The sequence below is a fragment of the Mesoplodon mirus genome, assembly GCF_964341445.2.
Source record: "Mesoplodon mirus genome assembly, chromosome: 2".
Lineage (NCBI taxonomy): Eukaryota > Metazoa > Chordata > Mammalia > Artiodactyla > Ziphiidae > Mesoplodon > Mesoplodon mirus.
The window spans coordinates 20,790,535-20,803,940 of NC_138977.1; the positions used below are offsets into that span (position 1 = coordinate 20,790,535).

The following is a 13,406-nucleotide window of genomic DNA, read 5'->3' on the forward strand; positions in this document are numbered from 1 at the left end:
TTTGAACTCTAGGCCTTACTCCTTTCTCCTTACCATGCAATTAAGTTATCAAAATTTTTCATGTCTGCTGCCTTTGTGTTTGAAACTTCAAAACTTTCTTTTGCCTCCAAAGTTTGAAAGGCCTATAGCTGAATGTGTCTACTTCACCCAAAAGTACCTGGACTAGAAAAATGAGCCCCCAGACTTGCAATATCTTCATAAAGGAAAGTGTTAGAGAATAGAATTTGTGTGCTTTGCCTCCCTGGAAGAGAAAAGAAACTCACTTATTGCGAGTCTACTATCTACCAGGCATGGAGGTAGGTATGTTATATAATTTATCTTATTAAATTCTCACAAACACATTTATGAGATAGCATTATTATACACACTCTACAGATGAGGAAAGTTGGCTTTGAAGGATTAAGTAACTTGCCCAAGGCCATACAGTTGGTATGAGGTGGAGCTGGGAATCTCTGACAAATCTATATCAATCTCATACAGAGAGAAGGGAACTGTTTAGTACCTCTTGAACCTCCACAGGCAAAGACAGCCCTAGCAAGGCAATTAATATCCTGCTGTTTACATAAGGCTGGCTTTTTTTTAAAGCAGAGAATCATTTCTCCTTTATTCCGGTCCTCCTCAGGCTTTCAAATATAGGCTTCCTGTAGCCCTATTCGCTTTAGATGTTTAGGAAAACATAATTAGAAAAGTAATCTTGTACTTTACTACTCCTTTAACTTCTATAAACCTGTCAATAAAATAAGTGTAGGCATATTATTCAAAAATAGGCTCATTTATTCTTAATAAAGCATGAGATCATAATTATGATGGGAGATTTATAGAATATCTAGTTAGGAAAATTTTCCTACATACGTTAACTTTCCTTTTGGACTAAAGACTTCTCTTACTTTAGAGGGAATGTGTTCTATTTTAAAATGTGCATAAGAGGCACAGAATTCCCAGAGTGATTAGAAGGCACGACATCATTGAAGATGATCTTTCTACAAAAATGTGAATGCCTGTTGATTTACTGTTTCTCCTTCATATTTAAATATTACTCTAAATATAAGTTAAGTCTCTACCAACCAAAATGACAATTCAAAATAATAGCTAACATGTATTGAGTGCTAGTTATACGCCAGGCAGTTTTAATTCTTTCTACAGTCATTGAAACCTCACAACCATCTGAGGCAGATACAATAATTCACCTCTTTCTGACAATAAAATAACTGAAACAAAGAAAAAATTTAGTAACCTGTCAAAGGTTCACAAATAATAAAGGGCACGTCCAAGAAAAAGAATTCCCCTGCTAGTTAAGTGCATGCTGCACTTTCACACTCTTGGACAAGCTCAAGTTTTTGAGAACAGGAGGAACTAGCCATCATGAGGAAAGGCAGCAGTGTCAAGGTTTCTGAACGAGCACAACCATGAGTAGAGGCATAAACAGGGCGCTTGATACTGAAGAGCCTGCAACTCAGCCCCTCACCTACTCAAAAACAGATTATGCAGCAGTAAGCAAAATACTACAAGCAACAATATTACCTCTGAATATTTAAGAATGTCTTCTTAGTCTTACTAGGGAATCCTTACGTTTGTAGAAAAGTTATCATGAACAATAATGATATTCTTATGCTTTAACTTCCTTTTGATACAAACTGATGTTTTCAAACTGCTTTTTGAGGAAGTATTACAGAAAGTCAAGAAGTAGAGGGGTTCCACAATGGGTGCCCCGCCCTACATTTCTGCGTCTCCCTTCATCTGTGCACAGGAAGCCACAGGGAAAGCGTCACTGATGTTGGGGGTGGAGGCAGGAGGTTGGTAGGAAGAAGCTGGAAGGGGCAGGAGAGGGGGGTCTGACTTGATGGAGCAACTGCTGGAGGAAGAGCTCAAGAGAGAAAGGAGAAAACACATCTGGTGGAAGGGGGTGATCTCTGAAAAGGCAAGAGGGAACTCTGGAAGAGACTCATCAGTAGCAGGCGAAGGGAAGGAGGCAGTCAAAGATCATTCTAAGAGGTTAAATATCGTTTTCTGGGAGGACTGGGACTGCATCAACAGAAATAAAGGGGAAAATCAAATCAAACCTGATTCTGTAAACAAGATAACCCTGATTTCTGATTAGAAAGAAAGGCTTTGTAGTAGGTCCAACAGTATCACTGTCACTTACCTCCTGATACACATCTCCTAGCGACCTCCCACAGGATGAGTCCAAAACTGTACATGTCCGCCATGATGTAAGACTGAAAGTGATTCCTATTCAAGCTCTCATCCAACACTTCTGGAGGCATATAGCGTTTGGTGCCGACTCGAGTGTTGGGTGGTATGTCAACTTCATTCGTATCACTAAGGAAAAAGTAAAGCAAAGCACTATCAGCACTGAAGAGGACCAATGACAAGTCAAGGTGATTCCTGACCCGGGGCTTTAGTGAAAGGTGGGAAAGGATATCCTTTCAGGGTTCCTTAAAAAATATTTCTTGCCAAAAGTTAAATATTCACAGGTAAAAACCCAATGTAGGTGATATTCAATCAGAATGAAGCTGCCGAATATAGGATAGCATTGCCACTAGATCAAATGTAAGCTCTAAATTATTGCCAAATATCTAAAAAATATCATCCTTCCCTTCATATTTTAGTAGCTTTGCTCTTAAAATTGGCAGGTGCACATGCCAATTTGGTTTGAGACAGTATTTCTTAAGCCAAGTGTTGGGAGGCTTTTATAGCTACCAACAAGTAAAAAGGGATGGGAGGAGAGGACCAACAAAGATTTGCATATGTTTTACTTTGATAAGCAGAGACCTATAAAATAGCTTTCTACTATCACTATTATCTCATAAACTGAATAACATGTATTTTAATAACGAAAGGAAATAATTGAATATAATATCTTTAGCTTTAGGAAAATTTCACAACATGATCCATTCATTATTATTCCCCATAGATGGGGAAGAAATTCCTGATGGAAGAACACCAATCTAGAGGCTGGCACATGGGAACCATGGCCTCGGTACAGCAAGCTGGAGCCGGAGCTATGAACCCATGTTGCAAAGCTGCTGAACTATGATGACTTGAGAGGCTGACCATTAAATGAGAGGATACGTGTAACATCGCTGCCAGTGCAGCACCGAGCACACATCACAAGTCTAACGAGTCCCACAGCTCAATAGAAACTACTGGGACTGAGGAGCGATGAGCCCCCATTTAGACGGATGACGAAACTACGAGACAGAAAAGGTCTTGTACAAAAACTCACGATTAAACTGAAGTTTGTGGAAAATCTTGGATAAACCTTCCTCTCTCCTGATTCTCAAGAAAGAGTTTTTCTTTTTCTTTTAATCACACTCCACTGACTCTCAAGCATTTATATGTTCTTTTTCCTCAACGTGGAAAACAGTTGCATAAGTCAAATATCACATTTATCATGCTGTGTCACAGACAACTGCAAACTTAGCAAAACACTAGTGGCTTTTGGGAAAAAACCTCTGGGCCTGATCTTATCGCCTCAATCTCTGTCTTCTAAAACTCTGTATATCTCAACACTGTTTACATTTACTAACACTTATAAATATAAAGCTTCATTCTTATGACTGTTTAAAATTCACTTCCAGCTAAAATCCTTAAGCTAAAGCTATTTCATCAGACGTGTCACTAGGATACTCATTAGGCCCCTTGGGATCTTCTAAAAGCAACAAGTCTGAAGGAGCCTCTTTTCCTAAAATAAAAGTTAAAGTGGAAATTTTTTAAAATGAAAAATAACTAACGAGCTGGTACTCCTTACATCTGTAAATGTAGGCCTTAGTGCTCTGGGCTCTTTTCTAAGACTAGAAAGAGTTTAAAACGCGAATCATAGTATTTACCAGCAGGATACAATAGAAAAATGTCACCTGTGTACCTAAATAGTACAGAGTAAGGAAGGAACGCTGAGCAGAGAAGAGGCTTAATGATAACCATTAGATTTAAAAGATTTAAAAGGCTCCATCTTCAAGTATAAAGCAACTTCTCTCCTCTTCTACCCACTGACACCTCTCATGTGAACACACGGTGGATATTTCATTCATATGTTATCTGTGTGTGTTATAATTTATCATTTTGAATCATTAGAGAAAGACAGTGCTGGGATTGGATAGAGGATTCTGGGTTCTATGCAGAGAAACGAACATGGGGGTTTGCAGATGGAAAGAAGATGGTAAGGGGCCTAAATTACATTCCAGAACATGTCCTGGGAAAGGAAACCAAGAACAGTCCTAGCATGGGCCCTACAGGAGTGCATTTAAGCCAAAGACATACTCTGACTGCAGGTGATAAAGATTTTAGGCAATTCCTTTCCATTCTTACAAGTAGGTCCTTAATGTTTTATTTGGATCCGGGAGGCCAGGAAGGGCTGATGGAATTTGTGACATGGAGACATCTATTGGAAAACTAAGAGGTAACTGGTATTCGATGATAACGGAATTAAGATTTGTGACGGGCAGACTATACATAGTTCTCTAAGCTCTCCTTCCCTCAAACACTGAAAAAACATATAGTCAAGGATGTTGCTTGCCCATCAAAGGCCCCCAAAACCAGTCCCTTACACAGGCCACGTGTGCTCAGCACTGCTGTGCCTCTTCAACCTTCCTCCCCCCATCCTAGGGGTTTCCCCACTAGTATCTGAATAAACATCTCCCCTGGGAGTACCTGAGTAAATATCTTCCCCTAGAAGAATCTGAATAAATATTCTCCCTTGTAGTATCTCAATAAATATCCATCTTCCACCCTAAGACAGTAAACTCCTCTGAGCTCTGAATAACTGTCATAATCATTTGCTATTTCCCTAAAGAGCACAGCCCGCTTCGTCTCCATTCACAGTGTGCCTCGCACACGGCAGATAAAGAATATACTTTAAATGAAAGAAGGAAAAGGCCTTTTTATAGTAAGCTTCACTGTGGGTGATTTAAAGAGATATGTAAAAATCTCTGTAGACCATAAAAGGAGACATTACAGGTATATAGGAAGATAAACTGAATTTTGTTAAGCAAATTAATTTTGTAACAGGTGACATTAACCCAATGGCACATGCCTTTAGCACTATATGTAAAGAACAAACATACTAATTGTAGGTAATTCCCATGTGACATTACAAAGTATCAGATCCTCCCAGACACACAGCTCTATCCCTTCTTCCCTCGGGAGGGCTTCTCTACTTGAAAGTGATTATACTGTATTTCTCCCAGGTCTACAGTCACATCATCTTACCTGTCTTCAAATAAGGGCAGAGAAAAATGGCATTTGTATTAATCTTCAAGACCAAAAAAGAGAAATTAGAGTGATATAACACTCGGGCAGCAAGAGTAAAAGAAGAAAAAGAGACGGAGAGTCAGATAGCGCAGAGCCTTAAGGCGAGGTATGGAGTCACTGAAGGAAAGGGCCAAGCAGAAGGAAGGAAGAAGAAAAGGCCAGGTTGCCTTCAGCTTTCCTTGCCTTCCTTTTCCATGGAGGCCGGGAGGGCTGAGAGCTGATGTTGGCAAGAAAAGATGGATAGAGCACAAGGGGGCAGAGTCGGAGAAGAACTCCAAACCCACAACATAGTTCCATGTGCTGCAGTGGCTACACGCACACATATGTGTGTGAATTGTCAAATCACATACAGGAAATATAAATGCCAACCAGGATACTGGTCACTTCTGGGAGGCATAGGGAGGATAAAACAGGGAGGAGAATACAAAAGGGTTCTTTAACGCTGGATTTCTTTTTTTAAAAAAAAAGAACAGACAAAAATAAGGCAAATTCTTAATAGCATTCTTAAATTATTACATGAGTGACTCATTATTTTTTGTATTTTCTGTATGTTTAAAATTTATAAATAAAAAGAACTCAGCAGGATGAGGACCAAGAAGAGTATACATGTCAAGGATTAAGGCACAGGTTAGAGGCACAAGGCTCTGAAGGTCAAAAGTCCTCTAAACAAACTGGACAAAAGTACAGAAAAGATACATTTCTACCATCAAAATGTGGGTGCTGCACTCACTGTAGAGGAAACACGATCTCTCTTCTCCCTTCCCATAGAGAAGGGATGGAAATATTTGCACAAAAGGGTCATGATTAAAGAACTGGGTTTAGAGAATTACAGGGTCACTGTTACCCAATCATGTTTTTACAACTAATACTTCTACTAGATCTAGCAAGGCTTTTGTCCCTGTTAATGTGAGTACCACTAAGATACAGATTTAAGTGGAACTGGAAGAAAAAAAAAGTAAAATTTGAATAAAATAAGTTAAGGGATGTCAAGTAAATTCCTCTCCAGGAAAAAACCTTGCACTAGAATCATACTTTAATGGGTACTTTTCTTGTGAACTTTAGAGACAGCAGGGCTGGGACAGGATACAATAAAAATACCTAAAATTTTCTAAGTAAGAGACGAACAGTCAGAGACCTTCAAGATGGCAGAAGAGCAAGACGTGGAGATCACCTTCCTCCCCACAGATACATCAGAAATTCATCTACACGTGGAACAACTACAGAACACCTACTGAACGCTGACAGAAGACTTCAGACCCCCCAAAAGGCAAGAAACTCCCCACATACCTGGGTAGGGCAAAAGAAAAAAAGAATAAACAGAGACAAAAGGATAGGGACGGGACCTGCACCAGTGGGAGGGAGCCGCGAAGGAGGAAAGGTTTCCACACACTCGGGGCCCCTTCGCGGGCGGAGACTGCAGGTGGCGGAGGGGGGAAGCTTCGGAGCCGCGGAGGAGAGCGCAGCAACAGGGGTGCGGAGGGCAAAGCGGAGAGATTCCTGCACAGAGGATCGGTGCCGACCGGCACTCACCAGCCCGAGAGGCTTGTCTGCTCGGCCGCCAGGGCAGGCGGGGCTGGAAGCTGAGGCTCGGGCTTCGGTCGCAGCGCAGGGAGAGGACTGGGGTTGGCGACGTGAACACAGCCTGAAGGGGTTAGTGCGCCACGGCTGGCCAAGAGGGAGTCCGGGAAAAAGTCTGGAGCTGCCGAAGAGGCAAGAGACTTTTTCTTGCCTCTTTGTTTCCTGGTGCGCGAGGAGAGGGGATTAAGAGCGCCGCTTAAAGGAGCTCCAGAGACGGGCGTGAGCCGCAGCTATCAGCGTGGACCCCAGAGACGGGCATGAGACGCTAAGGCTGCTGCTGCGCCACCAAGAAGCCTGTGTGCGAGCACAGGTCACTCTCCACACATCCCTTCCGGGGAGCCTGTGCAGCCCGCCACTGCCAGGGTCCCGGGATCCCAGGACAACTTCCCCGGGAGAGTGCACGGTGCACCTCGGGCTGGTGCAACGTCACGCTGGCCTCTGCCGCCGCAGGCTCGCCCCGCAGACATACCCCTCCCTCCCCCCGGCCTGAGTGAGCCAGAGCCCCCGAATCAGCTGCTCCTTTAACCCCGTCCTGTCTGAGCACAGAACAGACACCCTCAGGCATCTACACGCAGAGGCGGGTCCAAATCCAAACCTGAGCCCTGGGAGCTGTGTGAACAAAGAAGAGAAAGGGAAATCTCTCCCAGCAGCCTCAGGAGCAGCGGATTAAATCTCCACAGTCAACCTGATGTACCTGCATCTGTGGAATACCTGAATAGACAACGGATCATCCCAAATTGAGGCGGTGAACTTAGGAAGCAACGATATTTTTTTTTCCTTTTTCTCTTTTTGTGAGTGTGTATGTGTATGCTTCTGTGTGTGATTTTGTCTGTATAGCTTTGCTTTTACCATTTGTCCTAGGGTTCTGTCTGTCCGCTTTCTTATTTTAGTATAGTTTTTAGTGCTTGTTATCATAGATGGATTTGTTTTTTGGTTTGGTTGCTCTTTTCTTTATTTTTTATTACTTTCTAATTTTTTAAATTTTAAATTATTTTTAATTTTAATAACTTTATTTTTTCTTTCCTTTTCTTCCTTCCTTCCTTTCTTTCTTTCCCTTTTCTTCCTTCCTTTCTTTCTTTATTTCTTTCTTCCTTTCTACTTTTTTTCTCCCTTTTCTTCTGAGCCATGTATCTGACAGGGTCTTGGTGCTCTGACCGGGTGTCAGGCCTGTGCCTCTGAAGTGGGAGATCCGAGTTCAGGACACTGGTCCACCAGAGACCTCCCAGCTCCACATAATATCAAACAGCGAGAGCTCTCCCAGAGATCTCCATCTCAGTGCTAAGACCCAGCTCCACTCAAAGACCAGCTCCAGTGCTGGACACCCCATGCCAAACAACTAGCAAGACAGGAACACAAACCCACCCATTAGCAGAGAGGCTGCATAAAATCAAAATAAGGTTACAGGCACCCCAAAACACACAACCAGATGTGGTTCTGCCCATCAGAAAGACAAGATCCAGCCTCACCCACCAGAACAGAGGCACTACTCACATCCACCAGGAAGCCTACACAACCCACTAAACCAACCTTAGCAACTGGGGGCAGACACCAAAAACAACAGGAACTACGAACCTGCAGCCTGCAAAAAGGAGACCCCAAACACAGTAAGTTAAGCAAAATGAGAAGACAGAGAAACACACAGCAGATGAAGGAGCAAGGTAAAAACCTACCAGACCAAACAAATGAAGAGGAAACAGGCAGTCTACCTGAAAAAGAATTCAGAGTAATGTTAGTAAAGATGATCCAAAATCTTGGTAATAGAATGCAGAAAATACAAGAAACATTTAACAAGAACCTAGAAGAACTGAAGAGCAAACAAACAACGATGAACAACACAATAAATTAAATTAAAAATTCTTTAGAAAGAATCAATAGCAGAAGAACTGAGGCAGAAGAACCGATAAGAGACCTGGAAGATAAAATAGTGGAAATAACTACTGCAGAGCAGAATAAAGAAAAAAGAATGAAAAGAATTGAAGACAGTCTCAGAGGCCTCTGAGACAACATTAAATGCACTAACATTTGAATTATAGGGGTCCCAAAAGAAGAAGAGAGAAAGAAAGGGACTGAGAAAATATTTGAAGAGATTACAGTTCAAAACTTCCCTAATATGGGAAAGGAAATAGTTAATCAAGTCCAGGAAGCACAGAGACTCCCATACAGGATAAATCCAAGGAGAAATATGCCAAGACACATATTAATCAAACTATCAAAAATTAAATACAAAGAAAAAGTATTAAAATCAGCAAGTGAAAAACAACAAATAATATACAAGGGAATCCCCATAAGGTTAAAAGCTGATCTTTCAGAAGAAACTCTGCAAGCCAGAAGGGAGTGGCAGGACATATTTAAAGTGATGAAAGGGAAAAACCTACAACCAAGATTACTCTGCCCAGCAAGGATCTCATTCAGATTCGATGTAGAAATTAAACCTTTACAGACAAACAAAAGCTAAGAGGATTCACCACGACCAAACCAGCTTTACAACAAATGCTAAAGGAACTTCTCTAGGCAGGAAACAGAAGAGAAGGAAAAGACCTACAATAACAAACCAAAACAATTAAGAGTATGGTAATAGGAAAATACATATAGATAATTACCTTAAATGTAAATGGATTAAATGCTCCAACCAAAAGAAACAGACTGGCTGAATGGATACAAAAATGAGACCTGTATATATGCTGCCTACAAGACACCCACTTCAGACCTAGGGACACATACAGACTGAAAGTGAGGGGATGGAAAAAGATATTCTATGCAAATGGAAATCAAAAGAAAGCTGGGGCTTCCCTGGTGGCGCAGTGGTTGGGGGTCCGCCTGCCGATGTGGGTGACGCAGGTACATGCCCCGGTCTGGGAGGATCCTTCATGCCACAGAGCGGCTGGGCCTGTGGGCCACAGCCGCTGGGCCTGTGCGTCCAGAGCCTGTGCTCCAGAGTGGGAGGGGCCGCAGCGGTGGGAGGCCCGTGTATCGCAAAAAGAAAAAAAAAAAAAAAGAAAGCTGAAGTAGCAATTCTCTTATCACACAAAATAGACTTTAAAACAAAGAGTATTACAAGAGACAAAGAAGGACACTACATAAGGATCAAGGGATCAATCCAAGAAGAAGATATAGAAATTATAAATATTTATGCACCCAACATAGGAGCACCTCAATACATAAGGCAAATGCTAACAGCCATAAAAGGGGAAATCAACAGTAACACAATCGTAGTAGGGGACTTTAACACCCCACTTTCACCAATGGACAGATCATCCAAACTGAAAATAAATAAGGAAACACAAGCTTTAAATGACACATTAAGCAAGATGCACTTAATTTATATTTATAGGACATTCTATCCATAAACAGCAGAATACTTTCTTCTCAAGTGCTCATGGAACATTCTCCAGGATAGATAATACCTTGGGTCACAAATCAAGCCTTGGTAAATTTAAGAAAACTGAAATTGTATCAAGTATCTTTTCCAACCACAACTCTATGAGGCTAGATATATCAATTACAGGGAAAAAACCTGTAAAAAATACAAACACATGGAGACTAAACAATACACTACTTAATAACAAAGAGATCACTGAAGAAATCAAAGAGGAAATCAAAAAATACCTGGAAACAAATGACAATGAAAACACGATGACCCCAAACCTATGGGATGCAGCAAAAGCAGTTCTAAGAGGGAAGTTTATAGCAATACAATCCTACCTCAGGAAACAAGAAACATCTCAAATAAACAACCTAACCTTACACCTAAAGCCATTAGAGAAAGAAGAACAAAAAACCTCCAAAGTTAGCAGAAGGAAAGAAATCATAAAGATCAGATCAGAAATAAATGAAAAAGAAATGAAGGAAACGATAGCAAAGATCAATAAAACTAAGAGCTGCTTCTTTGAGAAGATAAACAAAATTGATAAACCATTAGCCAGACTCATCAAGAAAAAAAGGGAGAAGACTCAAATCAATAGAATTAGAAATGAAAAAGGAAAAGAAACAACTGACACTGCAGAAACACAAAGGATCATGAGAGATTACTACAAGCAACTATATACCAATAAAATGGACAACCTGGAAGAAATGGACAAATTCTTACAAAAGCACAACCTTCCAAGACTGAACGAGGAAGAAATAGAAAATATAAACAGACCAACCACAAGAAATGAAATTGAGACTGTGATTTAAAATCCTCCAACAAACAAAAACCTAGGACCAGATGGCTTCACAGTCAAATTCTATCAAACATTTAGAGAAGCATTAACACCTATTCTTCTCAACCTCTTCCAAAATATAGCAGAGGGAGGAACACTTCCGAACTCCTTCAACAAGGCCACCATCACCCTGATAGCAAAACCAAAGATGTCACAAAAAAAGAAAACTACACGCCAATATCACTGATGAACATAGATGCAAAAATCCTCAACTAAACACTAGCAAACAGAATCCAACAGCACATTTAAAGGATCATACACCATGATCAAGTGGGGTTTATCCCAGGAATGCAAGGATTCTTCAGTATATGCAAATCAATCAATGTGATACACCATATTAACAAATTGAAGGAGAAAAACTATATGATCATCTCAATAGATGCAGAAAAAGCTTTTGACAAAATTCAACACCCATTTATGATAAAAACCCTCCTGAAAGTAGGCACAGAGGGAACTTACCTCAACATACTAAAGGCCATATATGACAAATACACAGCCAGCATCGTTCTCAATGGTGAAAAACTGAAACCATTTCCACTAAGATCAGGAACAAGACAAGGTTGCCCACTCTCACCACTATTATTCAACACAGTTTTGGAAGTTTTAGCCACAGCAATCAGAGAAGAAAAGGAAATAAAAGGAATCTAAATCAGAAAAGAAGAAGTAAAGCTGTCACTGTTTGCAGATGAAATGATACTATACAGAATCCTAAAGAAGCTACCAGAAAACTACTAGAGCTAATCAAAGAATTTGGTTATGTAGCAGGATACAGAATTAATGCACAGAAATCTCTTGCATTCCTATACACTAATGATGAAAAATTGAAGAGAAATTAAGGAAACACTCCCATTTACCACTGCAACAAAAAGAATAAAATATCTAGGAATAAACCTAAGGAGACAAAAGACCTGTAAGCAGAGAACTATGACACTGATGAAAGAAATTAAAGATGATACAAACAAATGGTGAGATATACCATGTTCTTGGATTGGAAGAAACAACATTGTGAAATAGACTATACTACCCAAAGCAATCTAAAGATTCAGTGCAATGTGTATCACAGTACCAATGGCAATTTTCACAGAACTAGAACAAAAAAATTCACAATTTGTATGGAAACACAAATGACCCCGAATAGCCAAAGCAATCTTGAGAAAGAAAAACAGAGCTGGAGGAATCAGGCTCCCTGACTTTAGACTATACTACAAGCCTACAGTAATTAAGACAGTATGGTACTGGCACAAAACAGACATATAGATCGATGGAACAGGACAGAAAGCCCAGAGATAAACTCACGCACATATGGTCACCTTATTTTTGATAAAGGAGGCAAGAATATATAATAGAGAAAAGACAGCCTCTTCAATAAATGGTGTTGGGAAAACTGGACAGCTACATGTAAAAGAATGAAATTAGAACACTCCCTAACACCATACACAAAAATAAACTCAAAATGGATTAAAGACTTAAATGTAAGGCCAGACACTATAAAACTCTTAGAGGAAAACATAGGCAGAACACTTCCTGATACAAATCACAGCAAGATCCTTTTTGACCCACCTCCTAGAGAAGTGGAAATAAAAACAAAAATGAACAACTGGGACTTAATGAAACTTAAAAGCTTTCGCACAGCAAAGGAAAACATAAACAAGACGAAAAGACAACCCTCGGAATTGAAGAAAATATTTGCAAATGAAGCAACTGACAAAGGATTAATCTGCGAAATTTTACAAGTAGCTCATGCAGCTCAATATCAAAAAAACAAACCAATCCAAAAATGGGCAGAAGACCTAAATAGACATTTATCCAAAGAAGATATACAGATTGCCAATAAACACATGAAAGAATGCTCAACATCACAAATCATTAGAGAAATGCAAATCAAAACTACAATGAGGTATCACCTCACACTGGTCAGAATGGCCATCATCAAAAAATCTACAAACAGTAAATGCTGGAGAGGGTGTGGAGAAAAGGGAACCCTCTTGCACTGTTGGTGGGAATGTAAATTGATACAGCCACTATGGAGAACAGTATGGAGGTTCCTTTAAAAACTAAAAGTAGAACTACCATATGACCCAGCAATCCCACTACTGGGCATATACCCTGAGAAAACCATAATCAAAAAGAGTCATGTACCAAAATGTTCACTGCAGCCCTATTTACAATAGCCAGGACATGGAAGCAACCTAAGTGTCCATCAACAGATGAATGGATAAAGAAGATGTGGCACGTATATACAATGGAATATTACTCAGCCATAAAAAGAAACAAAATTGAGTTATTTGTAGAGAGATGGATGGACTTAGAGTCTGTCCTACAGAGTGAAGTAAGTCAGAAAGAGAAAAACAAATACCATATGCTAACATATATATA

At 40.3% G+C, this 13,406-nt stretch overlaps 1 protein-coding gene across 5 annotated transcripts in view; it reads right to left on the reverse strand.

Moving 5' to 3' along the window:
- BMPR1B (bone morphogenetic protein receptor type 1B) overlaps positions 1-13,406 on the reverse strand; it is a gene marked incomplete at its 3' end in the record, with an annotated part of 431,795 nt that overhangs the window by 6,354 nt on the left and 412,035 nt on the right. For all 5 annotated transcript variants that reach the window (XM_082634087.1, XM_082634086.1, XM_082634090.1 and 2 more), the window contains one exon: positions 2,144-2,319. In XM_082634087.1, the coding sequence (XP_082490213.1) occupies positions 2,144-2,319 (176 nt within the window). The remainder of the gene's footprint in view (positions 1-2,143; positions 2,320-13,406) is intronic.